Genomic DNA, 27,663 nt, shown 5'->3' on the forward strand with positions numbered 1-27,663 from the left:
TTAAATCAGACCCACCATATCTGTAAACAAATAAGGCATTCATTCCCAAGGCTCACGATCTAACAATCAATCATACTGTTATCTTTAAGTACATACATACTTTAGTGTTAACTTAATTAAGTCCAATCAAATTGCAAGCAGGTGGATATGCTGAGACCATCAGTATAGTTTAATGAACACTCAGGCTCCACAAGGCTGTTTCATTACTCACTTATTCTATTGCATATGGAACTTTACATTGAAATAAATCATGGGGAATTGCAATAACATATTTTTATTTTGTATAATACCAAAAAGCATGCACTTTCTTTTCTGTTAATATGCTAGTGATCAAAATTATCCAGTAATTAAAGTAATTACTATGAGTAAACGGAAAAGAAGTTTGAGTCAAAGAAATGTAAGGATGAATTCTGTATGGATGTACAAGGAACAACAACTTGGAGCCTTCTGCCATACGATTGAGCATGTTGCCAAACCAAATACCAAATTCTGCTTTGTGCTACATTCAGTGTATTTTGCTAACCAGCAGGCTCTAGCCCAGCCAATGTACATATCAGAACACAAGCTAAGAATTGTAGGGCCTTTCTTCTTCCCATCTCCCTTCCCTCACACTAAACAGGGTTCAAGGATTCACCACAGAACTTTAACCCTATTTGTTGGATTTTTGCATACTTTCTACTGCTTTTCTAGTTGTTGGTCCCCCTAAGAGATTGAGGTCTGTCTACAAAGTGTTATACCAGGTTGAACCAGTCATGCTACTTCGAAACCTAGTAGTCAAGACAAGAAACCTTGGAAGTAAAAAAATATATGTTGCAACACAACTTTGTCCAGTGTTTGTCCAAATGCTTCTGAGAACCCATAGGGACAGTCGCACATCTATCTTTATTGCTTTGATAATATTGCAGGCTTAAAAAGCAGGCCTCTGTTGCACAGTGGTTAACATACTGCTCTATTCCATCTTCATCATTGTCATTAACTTAGAAAAGTGATGCTGTTTGTCTCTATTAAAGCTCCTCATAAAACAAGTTTTGTTTGATTTCCAACACCTCATGACAATTTTGTGCAAATTAACAAATCAACATAAGTAATTTTTCTTTTAACTTCAAGCTAAATTTATTTTTGTTGCGACTGTTACATGCAAAGTTCTACTGTGAAGGCAATATTTTGGTATTATTTTTTATGTTTACATTTTTTAAAAACAATTTTCTAAACATCTGATGTGCACTTATACTGTATGTTGCAACTGTGAAATTCTTATCTAGTACTGGCGCATCTTTGTAATTAAATTATTACTGCAAAAGGCTTACATTAAAATGCAGGTATATTTTAAAGTTATATCTTCAATAATATTAACTTCAAAAATGATCACTTTGATCATGGTGAGGAAAGGAAGGGTTTATTTTTTAAGTAAAATTGTCCCCATTGAAATTGCATTATTTAATGCTTAAAAGTATTATTACAATATAACAGTGTCTGTAGATAAATCAAGCACTTGGATACTGAGTGGGTTCTGCATTATCAGGAATTTGCTAAAATAACAGATTTCCAACTTCTGCTAGTTCAAAGCTGCATGTATGCTTCTTATATAGATTGTTTTTTATTGCTAAGAATATTCATTTCATGATCTGCTGGTATTATGTACATATATATAATATTATAAAACTTACTTTTAACTGTTTAGGTATGCTTTTGGATGCTTGGTATGCATCAGAAACTTTTACTTCGTTATTTTTTCTTAGTGCAATTGCATGGATTGTTGCCTTGGTGTATGCATAATTTTGAATGAAAATGCAACAATGTTACGTGATAAATATTTTACAGTGATTGTATTACAAGGGTGATTATTCAAAAAAATGAATTTCCCCCTCACTCATAAACGGGTCCCGGGTTCGATACCCAGTGGAGGCACGTGGCGCAGTGGTTCGGATCCCACTTTGTAGGTCAAGTCCCGATTAGCCTTGCTGTGCATAAAGTGGACTTAAAATAACAATTCAATCAAATCATAGTTAAACTTCATATAATGGGAGTGAGAATTTCTATTGACCTCTTGCATAATCATCACTCGTATTTTTTGTTGCTAGTTGAAAAAAATTGCATTTCATCTAGAAGGAGGCATCTTGGTCCAGTGATTCAGTATTAAAACTAACATGATTAACTAGCTCCTTTCTCATACACTCACCCTCTCTCTTCCACATGCCTTCACATATTCCCACACTTTCTTTCTTACACCCCCTCCAATACACACACACTCAAAGGAGAATGTGACCGACAGAGATATCTGTGCAATATGTCAAAAATGCCAATTGAAAAGATGCTTGATAGTAATTATACCATAATTATTATAAATTGGTGTGGCTTTGGTTGCAAGGGCTTATATTGTAAAAGTGTTCCCATGTGCATAGCACCATGCCATGAAGGCGTATAGGGGGTGTGAGGGTAACGCCCCACACTTTCTTTATCCGGTCGTGAGTGGGGGTGATGTGATCAGCATCACGCCCCTGACTGCCTTTACCCCCCAGGGTTTCCCCCAGGTACCCATGAAATTAGAACACTTGACAGTTCTTACATGTATGGATGGTTCGCATCTGGAATCTGACATGTAACTTTCCACACATTTCATTACTTATATGATGAAGAGGTATAACTGCTAATCTCTTTTTTTTTTTTTTTTGCTTATATATAAACAATGAAACAATGAATTCTGGCATGTCACAGCTGAAAGTTTTTTTGTTTTTTTTAATCCACCTAAACTATTCAGTAAATTCTCTCTTGTGTTTATGCCCATTCATCAGTTATAAAGTGGTGCAAAAATTTGCAAATGGCCTTTTATCAGATAAACAATAATTTATCTGAGAATATGCTGATGCTTCATTCTGATGAAATGCAATTTCAAACTGTTTCCAATTTGCTAAATTATTATTTTTGAAAGAAGAAGGGTACCTGACTTCCACAAAGAAACAACATTGTTCAACAAACCATGTTTCAAACTGCGTGTTAATCTTAGGAGAGCCTAGAATCATTAGTTTTGGTCAATGGCTCCCAAGAACACTTTCAAACATACTGCATAAACGTCTTCCGCAATCTCGAACACCCTTCATTTCAACCTGATATTTATATCAGGTGCAATAAACAACAGGATTATGTTAGGGTTGAGTTAATGTCACCTTTCCCGATACAATATTAACCATTAAAATTCTCTGAATAATTATACATGTTAGAAGATATATATATATATATATATATATATATATATATATATATATATATATATATATATATATACGAAGCCTGAGCTGATATTCTTATTACATCTCACAGATACTGACTGTAAATATTTTTAGTATTTTAAAAATTTCTGGAGTGTTAGGATATGCTTATGTATTTTTTTATAATTTGAAATATTTTCACAGATTAAGAATTGAACGTCTCTTGACAAACACTATTGATTCAGAATGAATGAAAATTGTGCATTTTGTGTACTTCCAAAGATATTTGAACTTAATGTGTGAATTAAACATTGTATTTTCTGTCTTTGTGTGTGGGGGGGGAAGGGTCTCTACACAAGAAACTTATACATTTACATGGAAATGTATAAAACATGGAAATCTTTTCTGTTTTACAGCAAATAAGTTATAAAAGTAGCTTTGAGGCTTTAGAGTTGCCCTGCATTTTGCAGTTATTGCATCTGCAATACAGATATAAAAGTGCAATCTGAACTACATTTATCTCTATTGGAAGATGCAGAAACTCCATGATAACACCAGTCTTATTATCTGTATGTTAGGCCAGTTATTTTGCAATTAAAAAGGGCAAAAACATCAAATTGTAATGGAAATGATGTAAGGTTTTTAGACTGAAAACTATTCTAAACAACATATCAAAAATCTAGAAAAATCTTAAGTATTGGAAAGCTGCCCATATTGACCGTCATCTGTTGAAATCAGTATAAATCACAAAATTAATGATATATGGCTCCTATTTGCTTCAAATATATATGACATGAAGATTTTTGAACCAGGAATGTTAATAACTAGAATTGCAAGACTTTTGAGCAACTATTTTTCCAGTAAGAAGCTTGAAAAAGGCTCCTGATATATTTGTTGGTCTTTTTCTGAATTGATATGTTACAACAGCATGACTTATCTTTGGCCTACAGTGAAGGACAAAAATATGAGGGGAGCACATCAACAACTTCAAACTTTGATAGATTTCGATCAGTTTCTTCAGTATGTTGTAGATAACATAAACCACATCATTAACACAATTGATGGACATAGCACCTTCCATGGTATGTGTTTGAAAGAATTAGTAACTCCAGGCAAGATTATATCTAGAGTTGTTCCTTAGAAATTAATTCCAAAAATAAACATTAGAAATTATCAGAAAGCCAAATCACTTCATGAAATTAAGTTCAAGGTGTTAGTTTTTAGAACTAAATGACTATGCAACTACCGACATACACTTGGGTATGTTAGAAGTGCTGAAATATTCCAAAGACCAGGATGGTCTGGTTTTAGACACATGATTTATAAAGGCAAGTCCATCCATTGTGCTATTGCCCATGGTTGGTCTACACCTGACAAAATGACTACTCCCATCGTTCTAGTGTTAAAGAAGTTGTTCAACATAATGAGATGAGATTTTTGAGAATCAGTGGGGATGTACTAACAAGAACCAGAAGAGGACATAGTGGTAGATGATGCCTTTATCATTATACTGTGTGCACTTTTAGAAGGAACATGAGTTCAGCCAATACGCAGCCAGTGTTATTGCGCTGTTGCCAAACTAACTGCTAGCAGAAGGGGAAGAAAACAGAATTCGCTCTGTCCAATATTAACTATTTCTTTTTATAATGTATACACAGTATATATGAGTACAGTGAAATAAAATAGTGAATATTTCTACACAGGATGAGAATATCATATCTCTGGAGCATATTAGAACTCAAACTCACTCACTCACAATCTTTGAGAATGCCCACGACAATGAAGAGTTGTTGTGTATATTGAGACAAATTTAACACCCATTGTTTTCCTAAGACGACACAACTCGGCTGTCAACATGGTGGCAACAAAAAGATAAATAAAAAGACTGAAGGAAAATGAAAGGGCATTTGTCTGTGTGTGTGTTGAGATGTGTTGTTTCCCAGTGTTTCTTCGAGAAACAATAACTCCAGCTGTAGGTGACGGAAATTTATGGGACTTGGACGGTCAGAACCTTAAAGTGGCGAGTTTTAATGGACACAGCGTTTAACTTGTGTGCTGCAGTTTCCTACCTATACAATGTTGCACTCCTGCCATAGGCTGGTCGCCACGGACACGCTCTGCATGGCCCCGCTCAATATCACTTCTAAAACCATGCAGGATCTATCAGTGCTAAATATATACATATGACAATGTTTTTGAATTTGATATTAAAATTTTGGGTGCATCAGCACTTAGGGTATTTTGCACCCGTCACATTATACGTGGTCCAGCCCCTTACTGTAACAAATAACAACTCTAACGTTGCATAAATAAAATCTTAAAACATTCTGACTTTCGTTAAAAGCTGAGGCTGTAAATGGGCACTCAGCACACACAAGGACAAGAAAACAGGACAACACACAGAATTATACTGTCCAGAGCCTCTTTTGTCTGCAAAATGCAGTCCAGGGTGTACTATGTGGAAGTGAGGTTGACAGTTGGGTGTACTATGTGGAAGTGAGGTTGACAGTTGGGTGTACTATGTGGAAGTGAGGTTGACAGTTGGGTGTACTATGTGGAAGTGAGGTTGACAGTTGGGTGTACTATGTGGAAGTGAGGTTGACAGTTGGGTGTACTATGTGGAAGTGAGGTTGACAGTTGGGTGTACTATGTGGAAGTGAGGTTGACAGTTGGGTGTACTACGTGGAAGTGAGGTTGACAGTTGGGTGTGCTACGTGGAAGTGAGGTTGACAGTTGGGTGTGCTACGTGGAAGTGAGGTTGACAGTTGGGTGTGCTACGTGGAAGAGAGGTTTTGACAGTTGGGTGTGCTACGTGGAAGAGAGGTTTTGACAGTTGGGTGTGCTATGAGGAAGAGAGGTTTTGCCAGTTGGGTGTGCTACGTGGAAGAGAGGTTTTGACAGTTGGGTGTGCTACGTGGAAGAGAGGTTTTGACAGTTGGGTGTGCTACGTGGAAGAGAGGTTTTGACAGTTGGGTGTGCTACGTGGAAGTGAGGTTGACAGTTGGGTGTACTAGGTGGAAGTGAGGTTGACAGTTGGGTGTACTACGTGGAAGAGAGGTTTTGACAGTTGGGTGTACTACGTGGAAGAGAGGTTTTGACAGTTGGGTGTACTACGTGGAAGAGAGGTTTTGACAGTTGGGTGTACTACGTGGAAGAGAGGTATTGACAGTTGGGTGTACTACGTGGAAGAGAGGTTTTGACAGTTGGGTGTACTACGTGGAAGAGAGGTATTGACAGTTGGGTGCACTACGTGGAATAGAGGTATTGACAGTTGGGTGCACTACGTGGAAGAGAGGTTTTGACAGTTGGGTGCACTACGTGGAAGTGAGGTTTTGACAGTTGGGTGCACTACGTGGAAGAGAGGTTTTGACAGTTGGGTGCACTACGTGGAAGAGAGGTTTTGACAGTTGGGTGTACTAAGTGGAAGAGAGGTTTTGACAGTTGGGTGTACTAAGTGGAAGAGAGGTTTTGACAGTTGGGTGTACTACGTGGAAGAGAGGTTTTGACAGTTGGGTGTACTACGTGGAAGAGAGGTTGACAGTTGGGTGTACTACGTGGAAGAGAGGTGGACAGTTGGGTGTACTATGTGGAAGAGAGGTTGACAGTTGGGTGTACTATGTGGAAGTGAGGTTGACAGTTGGGTGTACTACGTGGAAGGTCACCCTTTACACCCCATATGAGAATGTGATGTCTGGAGGAGGCACGAGTGATGATGAGTTATGCTTCATAATATTAGATGTAAAATATACTATATCAAGAACAAGTACAAGGTGGTCAGTAGAATTATTAGTTCTAGATTATGGGATCAGTACATGGTAGTGGTTGATGTTTTAAAAAAGTATGTCAGAGTAGAGATAGATGGGAAATGGAATCTACAATTGCTAGCTCTAAAAGAAACCCTGCCATACTTTAACGCAACAGGACACAATGTATGCACAATGGCAATGTCTGTACACATTCAAAACATGCAACAGATTAAGGAGTCGCAACCAGTCTTATTCAACATATTCTAAGAAGGTCTACATGTTGTTCATCATAGTATTAAACATTGGCAGGTCTTACCAGTGGTCTTTTCGTTGATGAGAAGTATCAAATGAACTGGACAATTAACCAGATAACGGGAAAGACAGAACCACAATGACAGGTTTGAGTTCAATCCACAATTGTATTGAACAGATGTTAACAATGTCATGGAAGAGTTTTTTTAATGTCTTGTATCACACCAGGGAACAATTCAAGAAGCTTCATACACTAGGTAGACAACAGGAAAAATCTCGACATTTTTAATAGAGAGAAGCCCATTCTTGATGTCAGACAATTTGTGTGCATGGAGAAACACCTTCTGATCATCCAGACAACAGTTCATGAATGTGAATAAAAAGATGTCGTCATCGCAGAAGACACTGATATGCTGATACTCCTTTGTTTCTATGTTAAACAATAAACAACACCTTTACGAGAGCCAAAGAGCAGTGCAGCCAAGATCTGAAAATACAAGCTATGAAGTCTTAATTAGGATTACTGTAAGCAATGCCTTGTTGTTTATTCATCATTTTGTGCTGTGATATCACATTTAAGTTGTTTAGGATTGGTAATGGTAAAGGTCTAATGAAGATATTTTATTTATGCTCACCCTGCTGAAAAATCTATTCACTGTTTTCAGTAGATCTATAGGTGTTTTGAAACATCTACTGTGTTGAGATTTTCAAGGAGATATAAATAAAAATTGTTAATAAGGATGAATGAAATGTAATATTTACAGCCAATATTTTAAGCTAAAAGCACTACATACATATTAAATATAATACTGAAGAAGTTATTTTCACTTTTAGTTTCTCTACTGAACCGTTTTCAGGAGATCTATAGGTGTTTTGAAACATCTACAAATTGTAAATCAGGATGGGTGTCGGGAGGGTGGGTCGAACGGATGGGTGGACCCCCCTGGAAATTGACATCGTTCATTAGAAGATACAAAAATGTCGAAAGTTCATTACTTTTATTAAGAACAGAAATCATGTTCATTTAGTTAGTATTCGAACAGAATAATCAAAGTAAAAATGCATTGGATGGAAACAACTGAGTTGAAAAATATGGAAACAAGGTTATATTCTATCATTTCATTCAAAGAACAAATGTTTTCACAGTTTTCAAAATTCTAATAATCACAGTTGTAGGCGAAAGGTCACACAACAAACTTTATGAAAAAGAAATTCCCCCTTACATTTAAAGCCTTTTCTTGAATGAGACGTGCTATGAAAATGCATTTGAGATACTAACTGCATAAAATGTGAAAGAAATAATGACAAATAGTTGTGCTGGTATTCACTTGTTTGGTGGATCGAGTCTCCACATTTATATAATAATAATAATAATTATTATTATTTCGAATGAAATTGTTTTTATTAGTTTATAATATTTATTATTGTATAATGACATTTATAGCCGTGGTAATAATACTCATTGTTATTTTTTCTGCTATTCAACTTTTTATCATTTGCCCGACCCCCCTTGCAAAAATTTCTGGCGATGCCCATGTAAATCAGGAGGAATGAAACGTTATATTTACAGCCAACATGTTAAACTACACATACTACAAGGGTCGTTCAAGGTTGACCGGGATTTTCGTACCTAAAAAGTCGATGAATAGCCAGATCATGATGAAACATGCAGCTGACGTAATGTATTCCTTCGCGAGTAACTTACGCCCGGCATGACGTATTTCGTGCATGCGCAGCAGTTGCAGCGAACATGGCGGCAAGCGGTGTGTCTGTGGCTGTGGAGCAGCGGTGTGTAATCAAATTTCTCGTGAAGGAGAAAGTGAAACCTACTGAGATTTTCAGACGATTGCAAGCACAGTATGGTGAACAAACGATGTCGCGGACAAGAGTGTATGAATGGTGTGAGCAGTTTCGTGAAGGACGGGAGCTGGTGACAAATGAAGCGCATGGACACATTCGCCCGACTGCAGTCACACCAGTGAATATCGCACGTGTTGAGCAAATGATTCTTGAGAACCGGCGAGTAACAGTGCGGGATATTGTTGCCGAGGTGAATATCAGTGTGTTGAGACAATCATTCACGACCACTTATGCTTCCGCAAAATCTGTGCAAGGTGGGTTCCCCGCCAGCTGATATTCGATCAGAAGTGGACACGCAGGATGGTCTGTGAACAGCTTCTGAATCGGTTTCGAGCAGAAGGTGATGAATTGTTGCAATCCATCATCACGTGTGATGAAACATGGTTGCACAATTCAACCCCAGAGACCAAAAGACGCAGCATGGAGTGGCAGCATAAAGGTTCCCCGCCCCCCAAGAAAAGCAAAATGCAGCCGTCCGCTGGAAAGATCATGGCAAGTGTCTTCTGGGACATGAAGGGCGTTATCCATGTGGATTGTCTGGACAAAGGGAGCACGATTAATGCCCGGTATTACTCCACATTGTTGAGTGGTGCTGTACGAAAGTCCATTCGCAAGAAAAGACCTGGGATGTTGTCTGGAAATGTCATTCTTCTCCATGACAATGCCCGCCCTCACATGGCCAATGTGACAACAACAACTCTGGCCAACATGCACTGGAAAGTTCTGCCCCATCCCCCTACAGTCTGGATTTAGCCCCCAGTGATTATCATTTGTTTGCACCCCTTAAAGACCATCTGGGAGGGAAGAAATTCACGACAGATGAAGCACTGCGGAGCGATGTCCTCCAGTGGCTACGACAACAACCAAGTTCTTTCTATGCCAAAGGAATTCGGGAGCTGCCAGAACGATGGCAACGGTGCCTCGGCGCGCACGGAGAATACTTTGAAAAACTGACATAGTTTGGTGTTTCTTCTGCTACCTATTTCCTCTGCAGAAATAAAAGTCCCGGTCAACCTTGAACGACCCTTGTACATACAATATTACATGTAATAGTGAAGAGAATATTTCACTTGTATTTCTTCTACTGTACATGTATAGTAGGCCTACTGAACTTGAAACAATTGAGTTTCAGTAGATTTCCGAAACTCACAGTAGAGTACAATTCATAACAGTAGATTACGTCTACTGAAAACAGTAGAAATTTCCAGCAGAGATGAAAGTATCAAACAGCCCAATAAGTCTCCAAGAACACATAATTACTGCAGGAGAAAAAGCTATTGTTTCTGTATATGGAGAAAAGACACCTGATACCTTGAATGATCCATAATACAGACGTTTCAGTGAATGGTGACTAACAAAAGAATTGTGCAAGCTGTTCAAGCACAACCACTTCCACCATCATCAACTACTGGTAAAGTCTATAAGCTATGGGACTACCACCAAGTTCAGGATTCTTTTTTCTGGAGGGAAATGGATGTACATAACTGCATTCTTGGGTACGATACGCTAGTGTGTTCTATATAATGTTCTGTAATTATCATTTTTAACCTCTGTTTTGTTCGTACTACTTTTCCAGATAGCACAGTAAGCTTGTTTCAATTCATGTAAAGTGAACAAGCTTGCTACAAGCATATAATGGCAAGCTGCAAACTGGCATAAGGCTTGAATCAAACTAAGTACACACACACCAGAAAAAGTATGTCACCCCCAGGTAGAGCATAACAATTCTTTTCCCAGCCCAACAGATCACATTCTGAGAAACCTACTGTGGGCCAATGAGCAGCAACCTCTGTGATAAGGGTTGCACAGTTACCTCGAGAGATGAGCTTCAGTCGTGTGCAAGCAGTTTGTGAAATGTGTTGCAAGTCAGACGTGACGGACTGGCCAAAAGGTGCCATTGTGTTCGGGACACAAAGTGAATGAAGTGGCCCAGTTTGCAGGTGTATCAGAGCAGACAATCCAGAGGGTGTACAAGGAGTGGTGTACCTCGCAAGAAACCTAAAATTGGGGTTGTAACTGTGCCCCAAAAATTCTCATGACAGACTGGGATTGTTGCCTTGTTGGATGTTTTGTAGCTGCAGATCGGTTTCTAAGTCACCAGAAAGTATTCCAAACCATCAATGAGGATTGCTCCTAACCAGTTGCGGAAGACATTGAGAAGAGAACTGCATATGATGGGAATATGGAGCCAAGTAGACCCCTTCTATGGTAGGGGTGACTAATGTTTTCTCTGGGGTGTCTGCATGCTTGATACAAGCTTGTGAAAGCCAACTGGCACTTGATTTCAAGCTTGCCATATCCAATTGGCTTTGAAAGCTACAAGCAAGCTACCACAAGCTTGCCATATCCAACTGACTTTGAAAGCTACAAGCAAGCTACCGCAAGCTTGCCATATCCAACTGACTTTGAAAGCTACAAGCAAGCTACCGCAAGCTTGCCATATCCAACTGACTTTGAAAGCTACAAGCAAGCTACCACAAGCTTGCCATATCCAACTGACTTTGAAAGCTACAAGCAAGCTACCACAAGCTTGCCATATCCAACTGACTTTGAAAGCTACAAGCAAGCGTGCCATAAGGTTCAGTGCTATCAGAGTTGTTTTTTCCTGGGTTCTTTACTGCTCTCATTTTAACTCAATATTTTGGGAGGTACTGTAGCCCCTTGCATATGCCAGTGACCTTTTGTGAAATTGAAAATTAAAGTGGCATCTCCAACCGTATCATCTCTGCTGGATATCATTAGATGGCAGATTATAGTATGTTGAGGGGCACATGCAGAAGACATAGTTTTTAGTGTTCACCTGCTTGCAGTGAATATCAGTCTATTCTGTAGAAACTCCAATATGGCAATATACGAGGATAGTGTTGAAAATTACTAACATCATGACAACAACAGTATGAATAACACAGTAATTTCAACACTTTTTTGTACAAGCTCAACAAAATATATATGTACAGTAAAACCTCATTAATCCGAACCCCGATAAGCCGGACTTTGCTTAATCCAGACAGGCAAACCCCCCCCCAAAAAAAAACGACTGCAAGGTTTTAAATGTGGCTAGAAGTCGATAAGAGAACTTCCCAAAGAAAAGGCAGTCAACCACTGATGGAATTCAGTTTCCTGCAGACTTTGTACTGTATAGTGTATTTAGGCCTATGCCCTTTAACTACTCCATAATGAACGTGTTTTGTTGCTATAAACTGAGTTTTAATGCACTTTCTACTGTTCTTTTAGGTTATTTCAGTTAATTCAGCCTCAAACTGGTCAACTTATCCCCCATTAGTCCAGATTAACGAAGTTTTACTGTATTAAACAAATCAGCTTACACATTTTACTGATTTCAACAATAAATCCAAGATGTCTGCTTTCCCATATTTAGATTTTTCTAGGATTTTGATATGTTATTCGGGATAGTTTTCAGAGTCTAAAAAAATCTGGCTTCATTTCTATTGCAATTTGTTTGATGTTTTAATATAAATTAACTGGCCTCCATGCTATAATTTGATTTATTTGTGTAATATTACCATTGCAGCATTTGAAAAGTACACTGTTAAATCAATTTCTGCAATGGAATTAATCTCATGAATGTATTGATAAGTATCTGTGATAAATGTTGAATATCAGCTCAGCTAAAATTATATAACTAATTTTTCTTTACATTGTTACTATTATTTTCAATTATGCAGAAATTGTGTACTGTGAGCAAAAGAAACAGTACTAGTGAAATAGCATGTTTTTAATAAATAATTTATTCACTAACATAATGAATCTTAGTTTTTCATTGCTAGAACAATTTTCTTTAGCTTTGTTTTTAGCTTGTAGCTTAGTTGCTATTAGTTTTTTGAGAAAACTGAGAGGTTCGTTTTCCATGCTCTTTTTTCTTCAGAAAAATGCCAGGACTGCTGAGAATTTTGACCCAATTTTTACCAATGCGAAGACCGATCTTACACCTCCCGATAAGTACAGCGTGATGGTCTTAAGTAGCTTATCCGGAGATGAGTTTAAGGATTTTAGCTGGGCAAATCCTTTCTATGAACCTATCAAACCAGAGGAGACTATCTTCCCTGTAGCAAATTAAAAATGAGCTAGCAGTGGTTGGTGTATAAAGGAAATATGTACCCTTGTTAGGTGTTGCCTTCAATGTTTTTGACTTCCGTCATCTTACCTTCTAAAAGTGAGTTGCCCTTTCCCCCCTTCATTTATTGAAGAATGTGTTGACTTATTTTTTACCTCAACAATTGTGTGTACAAGTTACATTCCAGTAGCTCCCTCCTTGTTATGTGTTTTTAATACTTGGCAGATTTTTCCAATCTAGTAAGCTTGGTCTTCCCTGTACACTCCTGTTAAAGAGATTTTGAACATTCCCTTGTTAAACATTGTATAAAAAAGTGTAACCTCCCCGTATATACATTTGTGATTGCATTAAGCTGGCTGTGTGTCCTAAGATATTACTTTTTCATATACTGACTTACTCTGAAGCAAATGTAACTTATATAAGACTTATTACATAGTTGTCTGTGTTAATAGTGTATGTGCGTGTGTATATAAACGTCTTTGTAATTAATGCATTTCTATGCATACATAAACCTACCTTTGAACATAGTGATTACCTACCACATGTGTTTCTTCCATTTTTGTTAAGGAACATTTAGAAGAATGTTGAAATATAAGTACAGTAGAACTGTTTTGTATGTGTGTGTTTCAGACATTTTCTTGTAAATGTATACATTAGAAATAATTGTTTTTTTTGGCTTCATATGAATGTTGTATTTTGTTGATATACAGAAATGTTGAAATTGATACATACATTGTCTAATTTATAACCTGTATTTTTTCAAATGTTGAAAAAAACTTCTATTCTGGTTAATGTAAAATATGTATATTCTTCATTGTTGAAAGCAACAGGGCAATATGTGGTAGTGGAAAGTACAGGATGACCCCAAAAAAAAAGGTAACCGAAATGTAGAACAGTTGTATTATTGTTTGGTTACCTTTTTTTGGCACCCTGTATATTTCTAGTATTAACTATCACAGTATACACACACCACATCTATTTTCAATACTTGCCTGTTTAAAATGACCTTTTTGTGAAAATCTAGCTATGACCATTTTACATAACTATTTCATGTCTTAAGAGGACGTTTAACTTAATGGACGGAGTATACTAAATATCAATATGGCTTATTTTCACATACTCAAGAAGTTCTAATTTCAAATTGGATCATTGACATTTGCATAGGTAAGAGTTAGCTATGGATTCTGTGAGATTCTCAAGGCTTCCCTGTGGCTATCAACAACTATGGTGTGAAAATATTAAAATATTTTTTTTGTTCTTCCTAAACTCCTATTGCCTTGTGTTCAGTACCATCGTTAACACTGTAGAAGATTCATAGAACTCACTGTTGTATAGGTTTCAGCAGTAGTGTATTTGGAGGAGGTGGAGTTACACGAGGGTTGGGGCATAAGTCATGGCAACTATTTATTTTGGCGAGAATGCGGGACCACCATGAAAATCTGAAATATACAAATGCAAGGGTGCAGTGTATGGTATTGTGAAATGTATGAACAATGCAGATTATGTGTATCAGGTATAGCACAGGGAAGCAAGCAAACGTTCTTAAACACCATGCCACATGTCTGAAAGCATAGGAGCATTACTTGAACACAAGAGGTGCATTCTACAGTAGAACGCTATTCCCCAATTCCCTACAGCTTCCACTAGCTTCCTGTGGCATTTTCTGGCGTTTCTCCCCTGATGAACTGCTATTTTTATACACAAATATTGTTCACGCCGTGGCACGGTGGTTGACTCAACAATGAGTACCAGTGCTCTCTGTATACAATAACCATTCATCACATTGCCATCTAGTGACATGTCCACATACCACGGGTGCCATGTTCTCCTGGACATATGATCATATTGTGGTACCACCATTTAACTTAGAAAAAAATATAGTTGCAAATGGCCATCTCTTGTATATATATACTTTTTGTTTTTGATGGTGCTGATTAATCCATACCCTAAGTCGACATTATTCATTTGCATTGCAGTGTAATCTTGGAATATTTGTAATACTGGGCTGGCTGTTTTGATGAAATAACACCAAAACTTATACTTTGTGCCATAGCAGACCTTTAAGGGCCAAGGTGTGACCAAGAGCTTTCCTTTGGGTGACATAAGGTCAGCCCATTGAGACCCATCCGAAGTAACCAAAAGTGGTTGGCCCAACTGTACTAAAAATGGTTGACCAAACATAGGAACATACCTTTTGGGCAATGGTAATTTTAGCCGTGGTTCAAACATTGGGCCAATGTACTGAAAACTAAAGTATACATAGGTTTGTGTTATGATATATATATAATTTATTGAAAAAAGAAATGCACAGCACTTTCTCAGTCACATGGTATCATTGTTTTCAAGGCACCGTACCTTCAAGTGGTACCACAAGAACCTTCTGGAGTTTAATTAATTTTCCACCCTTCATGAAATTTAGTCCACATAACATTGCTTAACCACCTTCACAATAATACCTGTAAGAATGTTCTTGTTCTACTACAGCTAAAGAGACAAACAATAAGCAATTCCAACACATCTTTCATCCAAGGACTTGTTACAGACTACAAGTTAAGAATAGCGTCTACTTTCATTAACAAAATATTACATTTCCAGTATGTGCTGTGACTGAAATGTTCAGAAAGAAACACTATCACACATAATTTATTTTACACAATAGAATTTACAACATACTCTTGAAAGTTGTTTTTAAAACTGATTTTGACTTGTATTTCCATGGTTGGTTAAGTGTTGGCAACAACCATTGGCTCGAAGTAAGACCTACTTCAATTTGCCAACCAACCAACCAACCAAAACCAAACTTTCCTACGTAAAAACTGTGGCCCAATGGTTCTGGTTGCCTGGGATTGCTGGTCTTTTTTTGACTTTCTAAACCATCTGCCACTTCTGCTTTCAAATACCCTATTGTCCTCATGATGCTAGTTTAATGTTAATATTTTGGCACTCCTGCCAGAGATCAAATCTAGGAGTGCTAAATATTCAGTTATGGCAGAGCGAACTTAACAAGCTAAGAATTTTTAGATCATAATCTTTTGTTCCAGAACAAGTGGGACAGCTGAAGCTCCTTCTCCCCACCATTAAATATGCCATAAGGTTTTGTAACTAAGAAAACTGTCGAAGTGTTTGGTGCAGGATGTAATTTGAAATTACCAATGGCATACTACACTATACCGTTAGTTGTTGCAACTGTGTTACAAATTTTTCTTTCTAATTTTAGTTTTGATTACAGAACCTCAACCAAAATCTTTTGAAGTTTATGATTCTGTAAGTTCTGATGCTATGATTTCAGGAATTTTTTGACCATTGTTTCCATCTGGTTGCATGTTATTTCAAACAGTTGGCTATGAATTCTCTATTTCCATAATTGCATCATTGCAACCACTACTAACAATAAAATCCTGGCACCCATAAAAGCTTTATCTGCCCATTATGAAATGTTTACCTACAATGATCAGGCCCGGATTTCCCAATAGGCCTGGGCCTAGAGTGGCACTTCGGTAGGGGCAGCATGATTGTTTGTTTTTAAATTTATAATTAATACCTAATTCTCGGATTGTAAATATTGTAAATATAAGTTAACAAAGAATATTTCTGAAGAGAGAGAGGTTAGCAGGCTCGGAACTAGTTTACTAATTTGTTGTTTTAATTACCAACGTTGTTGTTTCGAATGTACAGTATTGTGCTGAGCCGGTCGGCGATTGCGGCAAGAACGTGGAGCCTGCCGCTTGCTTTTGAAAGACAACACCGGCTTGGCTGCATTCCAGGAACGCCGTTCCTTGTTACTGCCAGCATTGGCTGCATGCGATTCGTGTTGAATTGTTGGGAATTAAACTGTTGGCGCAAGCATTATTAAAAGGGTTTCGCATTGTACTATTCATTTCTGAAGAAGGTTCCGAAAATCTGTTATTTTTTTATACAGAAATGTAATCGGGGAAAAAAGTGAGGAAAGTGCCATTGATGAGCCCAGTGTGTGTTCTGTCATATCACTTAAATGAAGTAAAAATAAGTCTTCTCTGAAAAACAAGATAAATGTTAAAATGTAATTTATATAATTTGTGATATCGCTTTGTTACATATTTGTATGTAACTATAATTTAATTAATACTGCATGCCGTTAATAGTAAAAATAGTAATACAGAAAATAATGATTTTTTTTTTCATTCTTGATAAATGGTATGGGGGGCGGCAGAGCTTGTTTGGCCTTGGGGCAGCAAAGAGGTAAATCCAGTCCTGACAATGATATTTAAAAATGTTGACTTTCATGAAGACTATAAACTTCAATTTGTCAACAATTTTCTATTAAATTAGTCTTCTATTCACCTTGGCTACGATAAGTTGTTTCTTGCAAAGGAATTGCAAAATTTATGCAATAAGTATTCTTACTTCTACTGCAACAGTGAGAACTATGGTACTAAACATAAGAAGGTCTATGAAGAATTGTAGCATGAAAAGTCTGTATGTTCCCTATAATTTTCCTACAACTATGGTGTACATTTTTATTAACATAAATATGTATACATATATTCCTAAAGTTACTACCACAAGCAATCTCTGTGCCTGTCTATTGAACTTCTATATAAATAAATATATATATACACATACATTTATATATACTTGTATTTTCATAGACTCTTAAATCTTTATAATAGTTACTGATGTTTTTAATGTTGCCAATGTTAATTATAATTTGAATATAAGTTCTGCATGTCTGTTCTAGTTGAAGCTAATGCATTTTCTTAAAAACAAAATGGCAAGAGAAAGCTGTGATAAATGTTCTTAACATTTAGAAAAGCTATAGTTAATTCTTTTTATCAAGTATTAATATTGATGCATTATTATTTACTGAAGTTTCTGAAGGATGCTTTTATCTTATTTTGTCATACAGATCTTAATTATTGTTTACAAAATGCCAACATGTATTGATACCAACGCTGAGGAGACAGCATGATGTGATGACATGATATCGATGATATTCTCATCAGATAATATCAGTTCTTGCAATCTAAATATCCTGAAAGAAAATGCACTGAAATTGTACAGCAAAAATGGATTTCATGATAAAATGACAGCCATTTCAATATTCTGATTACCTCATAACTGAATCTACAAATATTTTAAGCCAAAACTTGTGTAGATTGATATGGTATAGTTGCAATAGAATATTTACATATGTGTTATCATTTATAAGTATTCTTTAAGTTGTTACAATGTTAAAGTACCATTATTGGTGGGAATCTAAAAAATCAGCATTGGTATTACCTTAAAGTGATGTCAGCTCAATCCTATTAATTAACGTACTTCTTTCTACATGAGATGGTCATCGCATAATTGGACAATGTTAAACTTTGAATTTTGTCTTTAAAAAGTAGTAAATTTGTCTCTTAAGTATATGATGTACTAGATTAGACTTCCAGTACAAACTTCCTTGTATGACTGTCATCAAATTATGAACATTTTTTGTCTTTTGACTAGTATTATTGCGCATCCAAATGATTTAGCACATATTTTGAAAAATGAATTTGCTTCAGAAAAGAGAATTGACATGCAGATATTCTGTTCTTCAATGTAAATTTTATTGTAGATTTGTAATTGTTTTATACTACTAAGAATAAACAAAGTTATGTATCTTTTTATGATGGGTGTACAGTATTAATTTGAATAGCATTATAAATTCAGTAAATATCTTATTTGTATATGTGTGTGATAGGAAAAGAAACAGCGTACAATTCTATAACCATGACATTGTACAATTTGTCTAGTCTCAAGGATATTCCTCTCTTACCCCCATTCCCTGCTAGTTGACAATGTCAACACAACTCAACAAAGCACTTCTGTGATGTCAGTTGCATAGAATATTCAGCGGTACATAATTCCATATTTGTAGAAATTATTTATTGCTTAGCAGGTCAATGTAAACAACAAAAAAAAAGTGTGCTTTAATGGTATTTCTTCATAAACCCAACTTTAAAAATGAATTGGTTTCATGTTTTTTATAGTCAATTACGTTTGCACATTGTGTGGTTATAAAAGTGTATCTGAAACCTGAATTAATTCTATTCTTCGTTTATAACAATAACATATGCATTTTAAAATACCGGCACTTCTTTTGTGTTTTTTTAACAGCTTTACAAACTAAACTGGGTGTGAGGAATTTTTAATATTTATAAATATTTTCTATTCTACTTGTGATATTAGAAAATTTTATCACTATTCCCTGCTAATATTACATTCTATACCTTTGCAATGTATGCAATACAAATGTCATAAAAATGACATTTTTGTAATTATTTTTGTTAAAATATCATCACAATTCATGCATTTTCAGTGGTTGAATTCATTAAATCTAAAATGCATGAAATGTGTTTGAATTCCTGGAACTATAATTTCTGTTCTTATTTATGAAAAATCATTCCTTCAGCCAGGGGCTGCAGCCCTGGTTCTCCATCTGTAAAGAGATCTCCACTTCTAAAAAACTGTTTTTAAAAAGACCACGAATGAGAATAATGTTATATTTAAAATGTGATAAAAATGTAAAAATACATATAATGAGCCATCTGACATAACTTGGCCTGAAAGTTATATATAAAAGGAATCTCACAGTATTGTTAGCTCCAGGCCCCCACATATATAAATCTAGGTCTGACTTCAGTTTATGTTGTGAATGAGATTTAATCTGTACAAATATTTGAAAAGTATTGAAGTTGATATATATTTGTTTTTAACTTGCAGTACTTTTTTTTTAATGATCTGATTACACTGGAAGTCTGTGAATTCTCTAGTTCTGTTGTGCATATTTTATATTTGTAAAATTGTTTCAAAGATACTGAATGTTCAATTATAACCAGATGAAATTTAGTTATTTAGAGATGATATATCTGAATCCCTAGTCATAAGATTTTTTTTTAATCTCGTGAGGTTATAAATATATAGGAGGAGAGTTTCCAGGTTTAAAAATTACACCTTGCACAGTACAGACAAATTAGATGTTTTAAAGTTCTACGATGAGTCTTTTTGAATGATTTTTCACTTTGCTATGGAAGCTGACATCTGCTAAATCATATTAGTTTTCTTTTGCCTTTGCACCGATACATACAACTTGTGTAAATACCTAAGAAAGGAAAATCCTGGCAACCACATTGTGTCCTCCAAAATATATCAATTCTTCTTCTTTTGAAGCAATTGTGTGTGGTGTGTAACTGTGTGTTGTGGTTTCCAAGAACCATCTCATCAAAACTAGACATCATTATCAACATGATAGGCATTGTTTCCAGTCCTCATATTGTCAGACTTGACTACCCTTGAACAGATTGAGTTCCATGGTAGTCAAAGCATAGACAGTTTAATAGCATAATTATGTGTTTTAACAGTTTGCTAAAAAGGAAAAATAACTTTGCAAATGCCTGTTATTGCGATATCCAGAATACTAAATGTGTTCCCTTTTATCAAATCATGGATGAGATTAACAGGCATTTAAATCTGCACCTCTTAGTAATTTCTCTCTAAGCATGGTGTTAGATGACAAACAATACAATTACTGTTAATTCAATACAAAATAAACCAATATAAAAGTATTTTTAGCAATGCTCAAACATTTATGCTGCTTTATTTCCCCTTGATTTTAACAGTAATGAGTAACAACCAATGGTACAAAAAAAGCTAAATTTCATGGCACAACGGCTCATTGAGAACCAGAGCTTGACAAGCAGCTTTTGATTGGGTGGTTCATTGGATCCCATCAAAACTGAAGTCCACTGCTATTGGTTTTAAATAGCTCCCCAATTGTCCCCACTGCGTGAACACAGAAAATTTTGGAATTCTCAATGGGGACCAAAGACGTGAGCACTAACCATTTTGCTACACGAGAATTTAACAAGCAAGGTGCACAATCGGAAAGAATGGCAACTTGATCTACCCACTCAAGTTTTATTTGCATATTAGCACAAGTCACAAAAAAGTGAATATATTCTTTAATTTTCAATACATCTTCATGACATTTCTCATAATATATTTGATTTGTTCACATATACATGCTGTTATTGAATCAAAGCAAAACATTTATGTCTAAAACATGTTATTTATGATCACATATTATTTAAAGGTTATCTGCCGTATTCTGGAAATGAACTTGATTTATGACCAGGGCTTCAGACTATTTCAATTTTATAAACTAGAGTAAATCATAAGGTAATAATTTTGATGAGAGTACAAAACTTGTGTGTTAAATGTACCTCTGTGTACTTACTGTTAGATTTATTTTAGTTTGTATTCGATGTTGAAATTGAATGTTTTATTCAGTTAGTATTTTTAACTTTAAAGTACATACTTCTCTACTTGCTCAAACACTAATGAACATGTTAAATATCTGCATATATGCATACATATTAAAATTTTTGGAAACCTTTTTTTCTACAAAGAAATAATAGCGTATTTATAAGGAACAAACTAGCATGTGTCTGTGTCACAAAATTTACTTGACCCCCCTTTAAAATTTTCTCAATATTGGAATTATTTATAATGAAAATGAGGTTCTGTGTCCTGTGATATTGAAGCTTCTTGAGTAACATATAAAACTGGTAACACTTTTTGATAGCAAATATGAACAATTGTTTTACAAACCTATGATGTGTTGCATAATGTATACTATGTGATGAGATAATGTTCAAGTGATATGTATTATTTGTTTGTGTGGTTTTCTCATTCCACTGAAATCGGATTAGATAATATGATAATATGTCCCTTGTTTTCACAAATTGCTAATAATTATTATATATATATATTATATATAATATTAATATATATTATATATTATATATATATATATTATATATATATAATATTAATATATTTATAATTATTTTAGATTTTCTCCAGGTATTGAACTCAGGACCCCTTGATTACAAGGTGATGGAAATACCATTGAGGAGACCAAGTTCCCAGTTGAGAAACTGTTTAATGTATGATCACTACTGAATGTATAAAACATAGATCAAATGTTGCATTAATCATTACAGAAGTGGCCAACCCATACATTATCTGCAAATCTGTTTTTTTAGTTTTTTTTACTAATTCCAATGGCCAATGCTTCCATCCACCCAATGGAACTTTAATGAAACTAGAATTTCAATTGAATGGAAGGAAAACATTTGTAGGAGAGAAATTTTAGTAATGGGAAAGAACTGATGCCACTCCCCCCAAAATTTTTTATCCTTCACCAATTTGAAATAATGTGGAGTGAAAGATTGATATTACAACCTTACAATGGCAGTGAAAATTTAGATCAAAATACATGCATATTCCTTGCACAGTAATTAAAATATTAATGTTTAATTTTTTGTCATTATAATTTTATCATGTGATAAGAAACGCAAAATAGTATATGATGTTGGTGATAAAATTCAATTTTTCTCCTAATACAAAGTGCCAAAAAATACAGGGTGTCTGGAATGGGACTGACAGTTTTTAAAAGTGTGTTATTTTAATACGGTAAGGAGTAGCTAGAAACAAAACCATACATTTTGAAGGCAAACTCAAAAAGCTTTATTGGTAGCAGTTACAGTTCCCCATGAGCTCAGTTTGTTGAATGGAGAATGTCTAACCTGTATTCAATCTCCCTTCATGTGTTCTGTAGCATCTGAGGGGTTACAGAGGCAAGAGTTTTCCGAATACTGTCCTACAGTTCTTGTAGGTCATTTATCTTTCGGCCAGAATACACTCGTACCCCCAAAGTAAGAAGTCTAGAGGGGTAATGTAAATCTTTCGCAGAATGACAATGGAAAATAATGTCTTTTCTGCTTGACATCTGGCTTAATTTCATACAACAACTGCACCTATACTAAGGTACAACCTAACTTGACAGTGATGTCAGCTGGGACCACACTACAACTTGATGTATCACTCTGCGCCAAGCATGAAAAATTCTGTCACATTCGCGTCTCAGAGTCTGCAGAGAAAGCACACAGGAAGAGCGGAACTTCTTGTGTGCAGCTGACCTTCATGCGGAGAAATGTCAATGCTTGGCGCTAACAAAATATGAACACGAAAGGATAAACAAATTACAAAGTTTATAAATATATTTGGACTGAGAAACTAACGGACTTTTAATGTTTTGAATACGTGTAATAAACAAAGTACTGATATAAAGTAAACTTTGTTTTTACCAGTCTTCCACGAAAGCCACTCTTGATAAACTTTTTTCTCAAAGCATTGATCGGTATATTCTCATTGCGAACAGAATGATACGGATTATCCATGACAATTACGCTATTTGGTTGCAGTTTGGGTAGAATGTCGACGAACCACATCTCAAAACGCTCGAACGAAACAAACAAACACTTTCCACAAAATCATCTTCGCTTCCTTTTTTCACCTAAGGCTGAACTCTGAGCCTAGAAGGAAGCATACCAATGTGACAGGCACGTATCTAGAAATATATTTCATGGGGGGGGGGGGTCCGACCAAGTGTCTCAATAATAATAAAAATAATGATAATGATAAATATAATGTAATTAGGATGATCCTATTCAATTAAATATGTAAATTAATTAATATTGCATTGTTATTATTACATGAATAGGTAAAAATGGTAAAAGAATAGATATATAACAACATATATTCATTATGAAAGATCCCCAAAATTTGTGTAAAACAAACAGCCCTGGCAAGGAAATTATTGTTAAATAGACATAGAATTGAATATTTATTGAACAACCAAAAAAAGGACTTAGATCATATTGTAATAGGCAAAAATAATTGTACTGTGATCGCTTTTAATTGCCTATTGGAATTGACGAAAAGTAAATTTGGTGACTTATATTTCATGCATTGTATCATAAGTAGCAAGTTCAGCGGAAATATATCACCACCGATTGTACAACAAATGCTAAACAATTGGAAATAACAATGGTGCCCTCCCAAGCTTTGTTTGCAGAATGGCCGAAAGCCGACATTAACATTAACTCGCCCTTTAATAAAGGGAAATTCAAATGTCTCACACATGTAATGAAGATTTTTTTTCACAGCAATCCGATATTTATTGTCACAGATATTGGTGGAGCCAAGCAACAATGTCGTCTACGAATGCTTCGTTACCTTAAACACAAACCCAAGTTGTAAAAAAAGAAAAAAACGCCTCAATGTTGATGTGCTTATGGATCAGGATCGTAATCAATTGTGGCATCCACTTTTCCCACTGTTAGAAATTTCATTTTTTGGATTGCCCCTAAACGTTTTTGTGACAATTAAACTCACAGTTTCATAACCAGTACGTCGTAAATATGAATACGTTTACACATTTTCTTCCCCACATGACTGTTCAAAGTTTTACCTTTACAATGCGATTTAAAGTAACACGCAAGCCAAACACCTGGCTGGATCTTGCTCACTGCGGATGTGTGAAAACCAGCTGACAAATATAGAGTTGCCCTTCACTTCGACCTGCAATCAGATCAGAGATTCAGATCAACGAACCCACACATATTTTTTTTAGCTTTGACATGCAGCAAAACAATCGTACCGAATACTCTTCATTTAAGCAGGTCTTTCAGAATCTAACACCTGTAATACATTTCTATGTACTGTATACAATGCAGCGTGCTTCAAGTAAGGAGCTATATTTATGTGCTCAATTCTCGCGAACTTGCCGTTAGAAGGCACGTTGCCATCTCACATTCATTATCTGAATCGAAATCAGTTTTGTACAGTTTATTATATTTACGTATCATGTTCACTTTAATGGTTATTTATTATACGTTATTATATTCTGCAACAATCCTCACATTGTGACAGTTTGAAATTCCTTCCCTTGTATCTTAATCTATTGAATTTCATTCCCTTGTTTTTATTTTTCCCGAGAGCAGACAGTGAAAGTATGAACGCTGTAGGTTTGCAATGCTGTTACGACGTCACTGTCAAGATAGGTTGCACCCGAGTATAGGATGCTTGGAATTTCCAACTGCCTGGTCCCCTCCCATATTGACTTCCATAGGCTACGCCTGCTTTTTTCATGCACAGACGCAATTTTTGTTTGAGCGACAGAACATGTGGAGGGAGATTGAATACAGGCTAGAAATTATCAATGCAACAAACCGAGCTCATGGGGAGCTGTACTGAGCTGTAACTCCTTCCAATAAAACTTTCTGAGTTTGCCTTCAAAATGTATGTTTTTGTTTCTAGCTACTCCTTACCGTATTAAAATAACACACTTTTAGAAATTCAGTCCCATTCCGGACACCCTGTATATTAAGAATGAGCCACTATGAAACTTTTGACAAAACTAATAAATCACCAGTATAAAATTTACCAATAACATATGTCCTATTAATCTGATGTAAAATTGCAAATAAACCATGACAAACTTGAATTGTTTATCTCCTTAAGTTATGTATGTAACTAATTTGCCTTCAATAGGTTTCACCTTAGAAACTGAGCATTTAGACATTTAATTTGCAAAATGTTTTATACCTTTTCATACATAAAAACAACCAAATGGCAGTTTTTTTGCATTGTTATCGGATTCTTCTTTAAATAGGCCATAAGTCAAATTAGGAGCAATGTTACTGATAAGCTTACATCAGCTGATATCGATAGCATACCAATCTATCCTATCCCTAATATACAGGGTTATTATAAATGATTGACCCGATTTCATAAATTCACTGTAGCTTTATTATTTGACATATTGTCAATAAACTTTGCAGACATATAGAAAAACTCAAAAAGTTTTTTTGTGTTGCAGTTTCGCTTCCGATTTCTGCCACAAGAGCGCAGCAGTGAGAATTTATTCAATATGGCGACAGGCAGAGAGAAAGCTTATGTTGTGCTAGAGTTCATGGCGTATGGCTTTGTCATCAGGCGTCAGGGCTTGTAGCAATTGCAAGCGGTAAGGCTTCTTCTTCAATTGCTTCCGTAAGATCTTCCAAACGGTAGGCTATGGAATGTTCAGCTCTCTGGTTGCTTTGTTCGTCGACTTCTGTGGGCTTCGTGCAAAACTCGCTCGCACGCGCTCAACCGTTTCTTCAGTCACTGTAGGCTGACCAGTTGATTTCCCCTTACAGAGGCATCCTGAAGCTGTAAATTATGCATACCATCGCCGAATGGACTTGGCAGTTGGTGGATCTTTGTTGAACTTCGTTCGGAAGTGTCGTTGCATTGTTACGACAGACTGATGCGAATGAAACTCGAACACAACATAAGCTTTCTCTCTGCCTGTCGCCATATTGAATAAATGCTCACTGCTGCACTCTCGTGGCAGAAATCGGAAGCGAACCTGCAACACAAGAAAACTTTTTGAGTTTTTCTATACGTCTGCAAAGTTTCTTGACAATATGTCAAATAATAAAGCTACAGTGAATTTATGAAATTGGGTCAATCATTTATAATAACCCTGTATATTTAAGGAACAGTGCCAATAATGTAAATGACCTCTCAAAAATTTGACAATGGATTTTTATGAGTTCACACAAAATGGACTTTTCTCTGCACTCAGTTGAACTCTGTAGTTATCATAGAGAAGAGACAACCAATTTTATATCTGTGCAATAAACCAATACACCCACTTTTTCACACACAAGAGGCACATGCATGTAGTTCTCTAAGGTTACTAACAGAACAGACATTCCTTAAACTGTTGAAGTTCTTAAAATGATAGCATCATACGGCTGCAAATGTTAGAAGTTGCCATTGTTGTCATGTAAAAATGTTAGGTAGCAACTTGTGTTTAAAAATGGGGAAAACTTTGGCTTAGATATGGAGGGATCGATTCTCTGTGCTGTAAGCTATCTAGTATAGGTACTTCAGTTTATATAAAAGATTTTAGTGTCAAGTGAACCTGTTATTAAATGTGGAAAATCAGCGTAGATTAGGTTTCAGCTTAGCTGGAAAGTCACGTTATTTTGAATGTTGCTGCTCTAGTGTTGAAGAGCATGTTTAGAAATTTTGTGATAGATGTGGAGTAGTTAGTGTGCTGAATAAGGCAAGGTACTGAAGTGTGCAGAAATAACTTTCACAAGTTCAGGATGGCTACTCTAAGACCATGATAAAATTCAAGTATCATTCCCGGTTTTCAAGGCAAATTTTTAAAAAATTCAAGGTTACAAGCAGATGTTCTCTATATTTCAACCTTACGTATTACCGCCTCTCAACACACACACACACACACACACACACAAATATAGTAACAATATAAAAGGTCTGTGAGATTCAAATGTATCCAAAAATTATAATTTAATTTAATTAAACTGTATATTTAAAACATTTAATTTGAAGTCCGTAATTTACATTTGCCATTTCACATACCCAGACTCGAAATACATCTACAAACACAAGTCAAAAATGTTATGGTATATATTGTAACCTGCGAAAAATCGTTAATTGTGTAAGAATTTCAAACTCAAATCTACCTAGTCATCTTCAAGATATCTTATCTTGCAATAATCTTCCATCTGTCAGATTACTCTACAAACGATACTAACAAAGTAAACGGATCGAGAGAATTGTGTTTTATTTTTCGCACAGCATTATTTTCCTT

The 27,663-nt window shown here is 35.8% G+C and overlaps 1 protein-coding gene across 5 annotated transcripts in view; it reads left to right on the plus strand.

Moving 5' to 3' along the window:
* Pkc53E (Protein C kinase 53E) overlaps positions 1–27,663 on the plus strand; it is a 524,230-nt gene that overhangs the window by 483,882 nt on the left and 12,685 nt on the right. For 3 of the 5 annotated variants that reach the window (XM_083135901.1, XM_083135902.1, XM_083135903.1), the window contains one exon: positions 12,951–13,765. The exons of the other annotated variants lie outside the window; for them this stretch is intronic. In XM_083135901.1, coding sequence (XP_082992027.1) covers positions 12,951–13,142 — 192 coding nt within the window. In that variant the 3' untranslated portion in view covers positions 13,143–13,765. Of the gene's footprint in view, positions 1–12,950; positions 13,766–27,663 lie in introns of those variants that run through there. 5 annotated transcript variants of the gene reach the window in all.

The sequence above is a fragment of the Lepisma saccharinum genome, chromosome 14 (genome assembly GCF_977018435.1).
Source record: "Lepisma saccharinum chromosome 14, izLepSacc3.1, whole genome shotgun sequence".
Lineage (NCBI taxonomy): Eukaryota > Metazoa > Arthropoda > Insecta > Zygentoma > Lepismatidae > Lepisma > Lepisma saccharinum.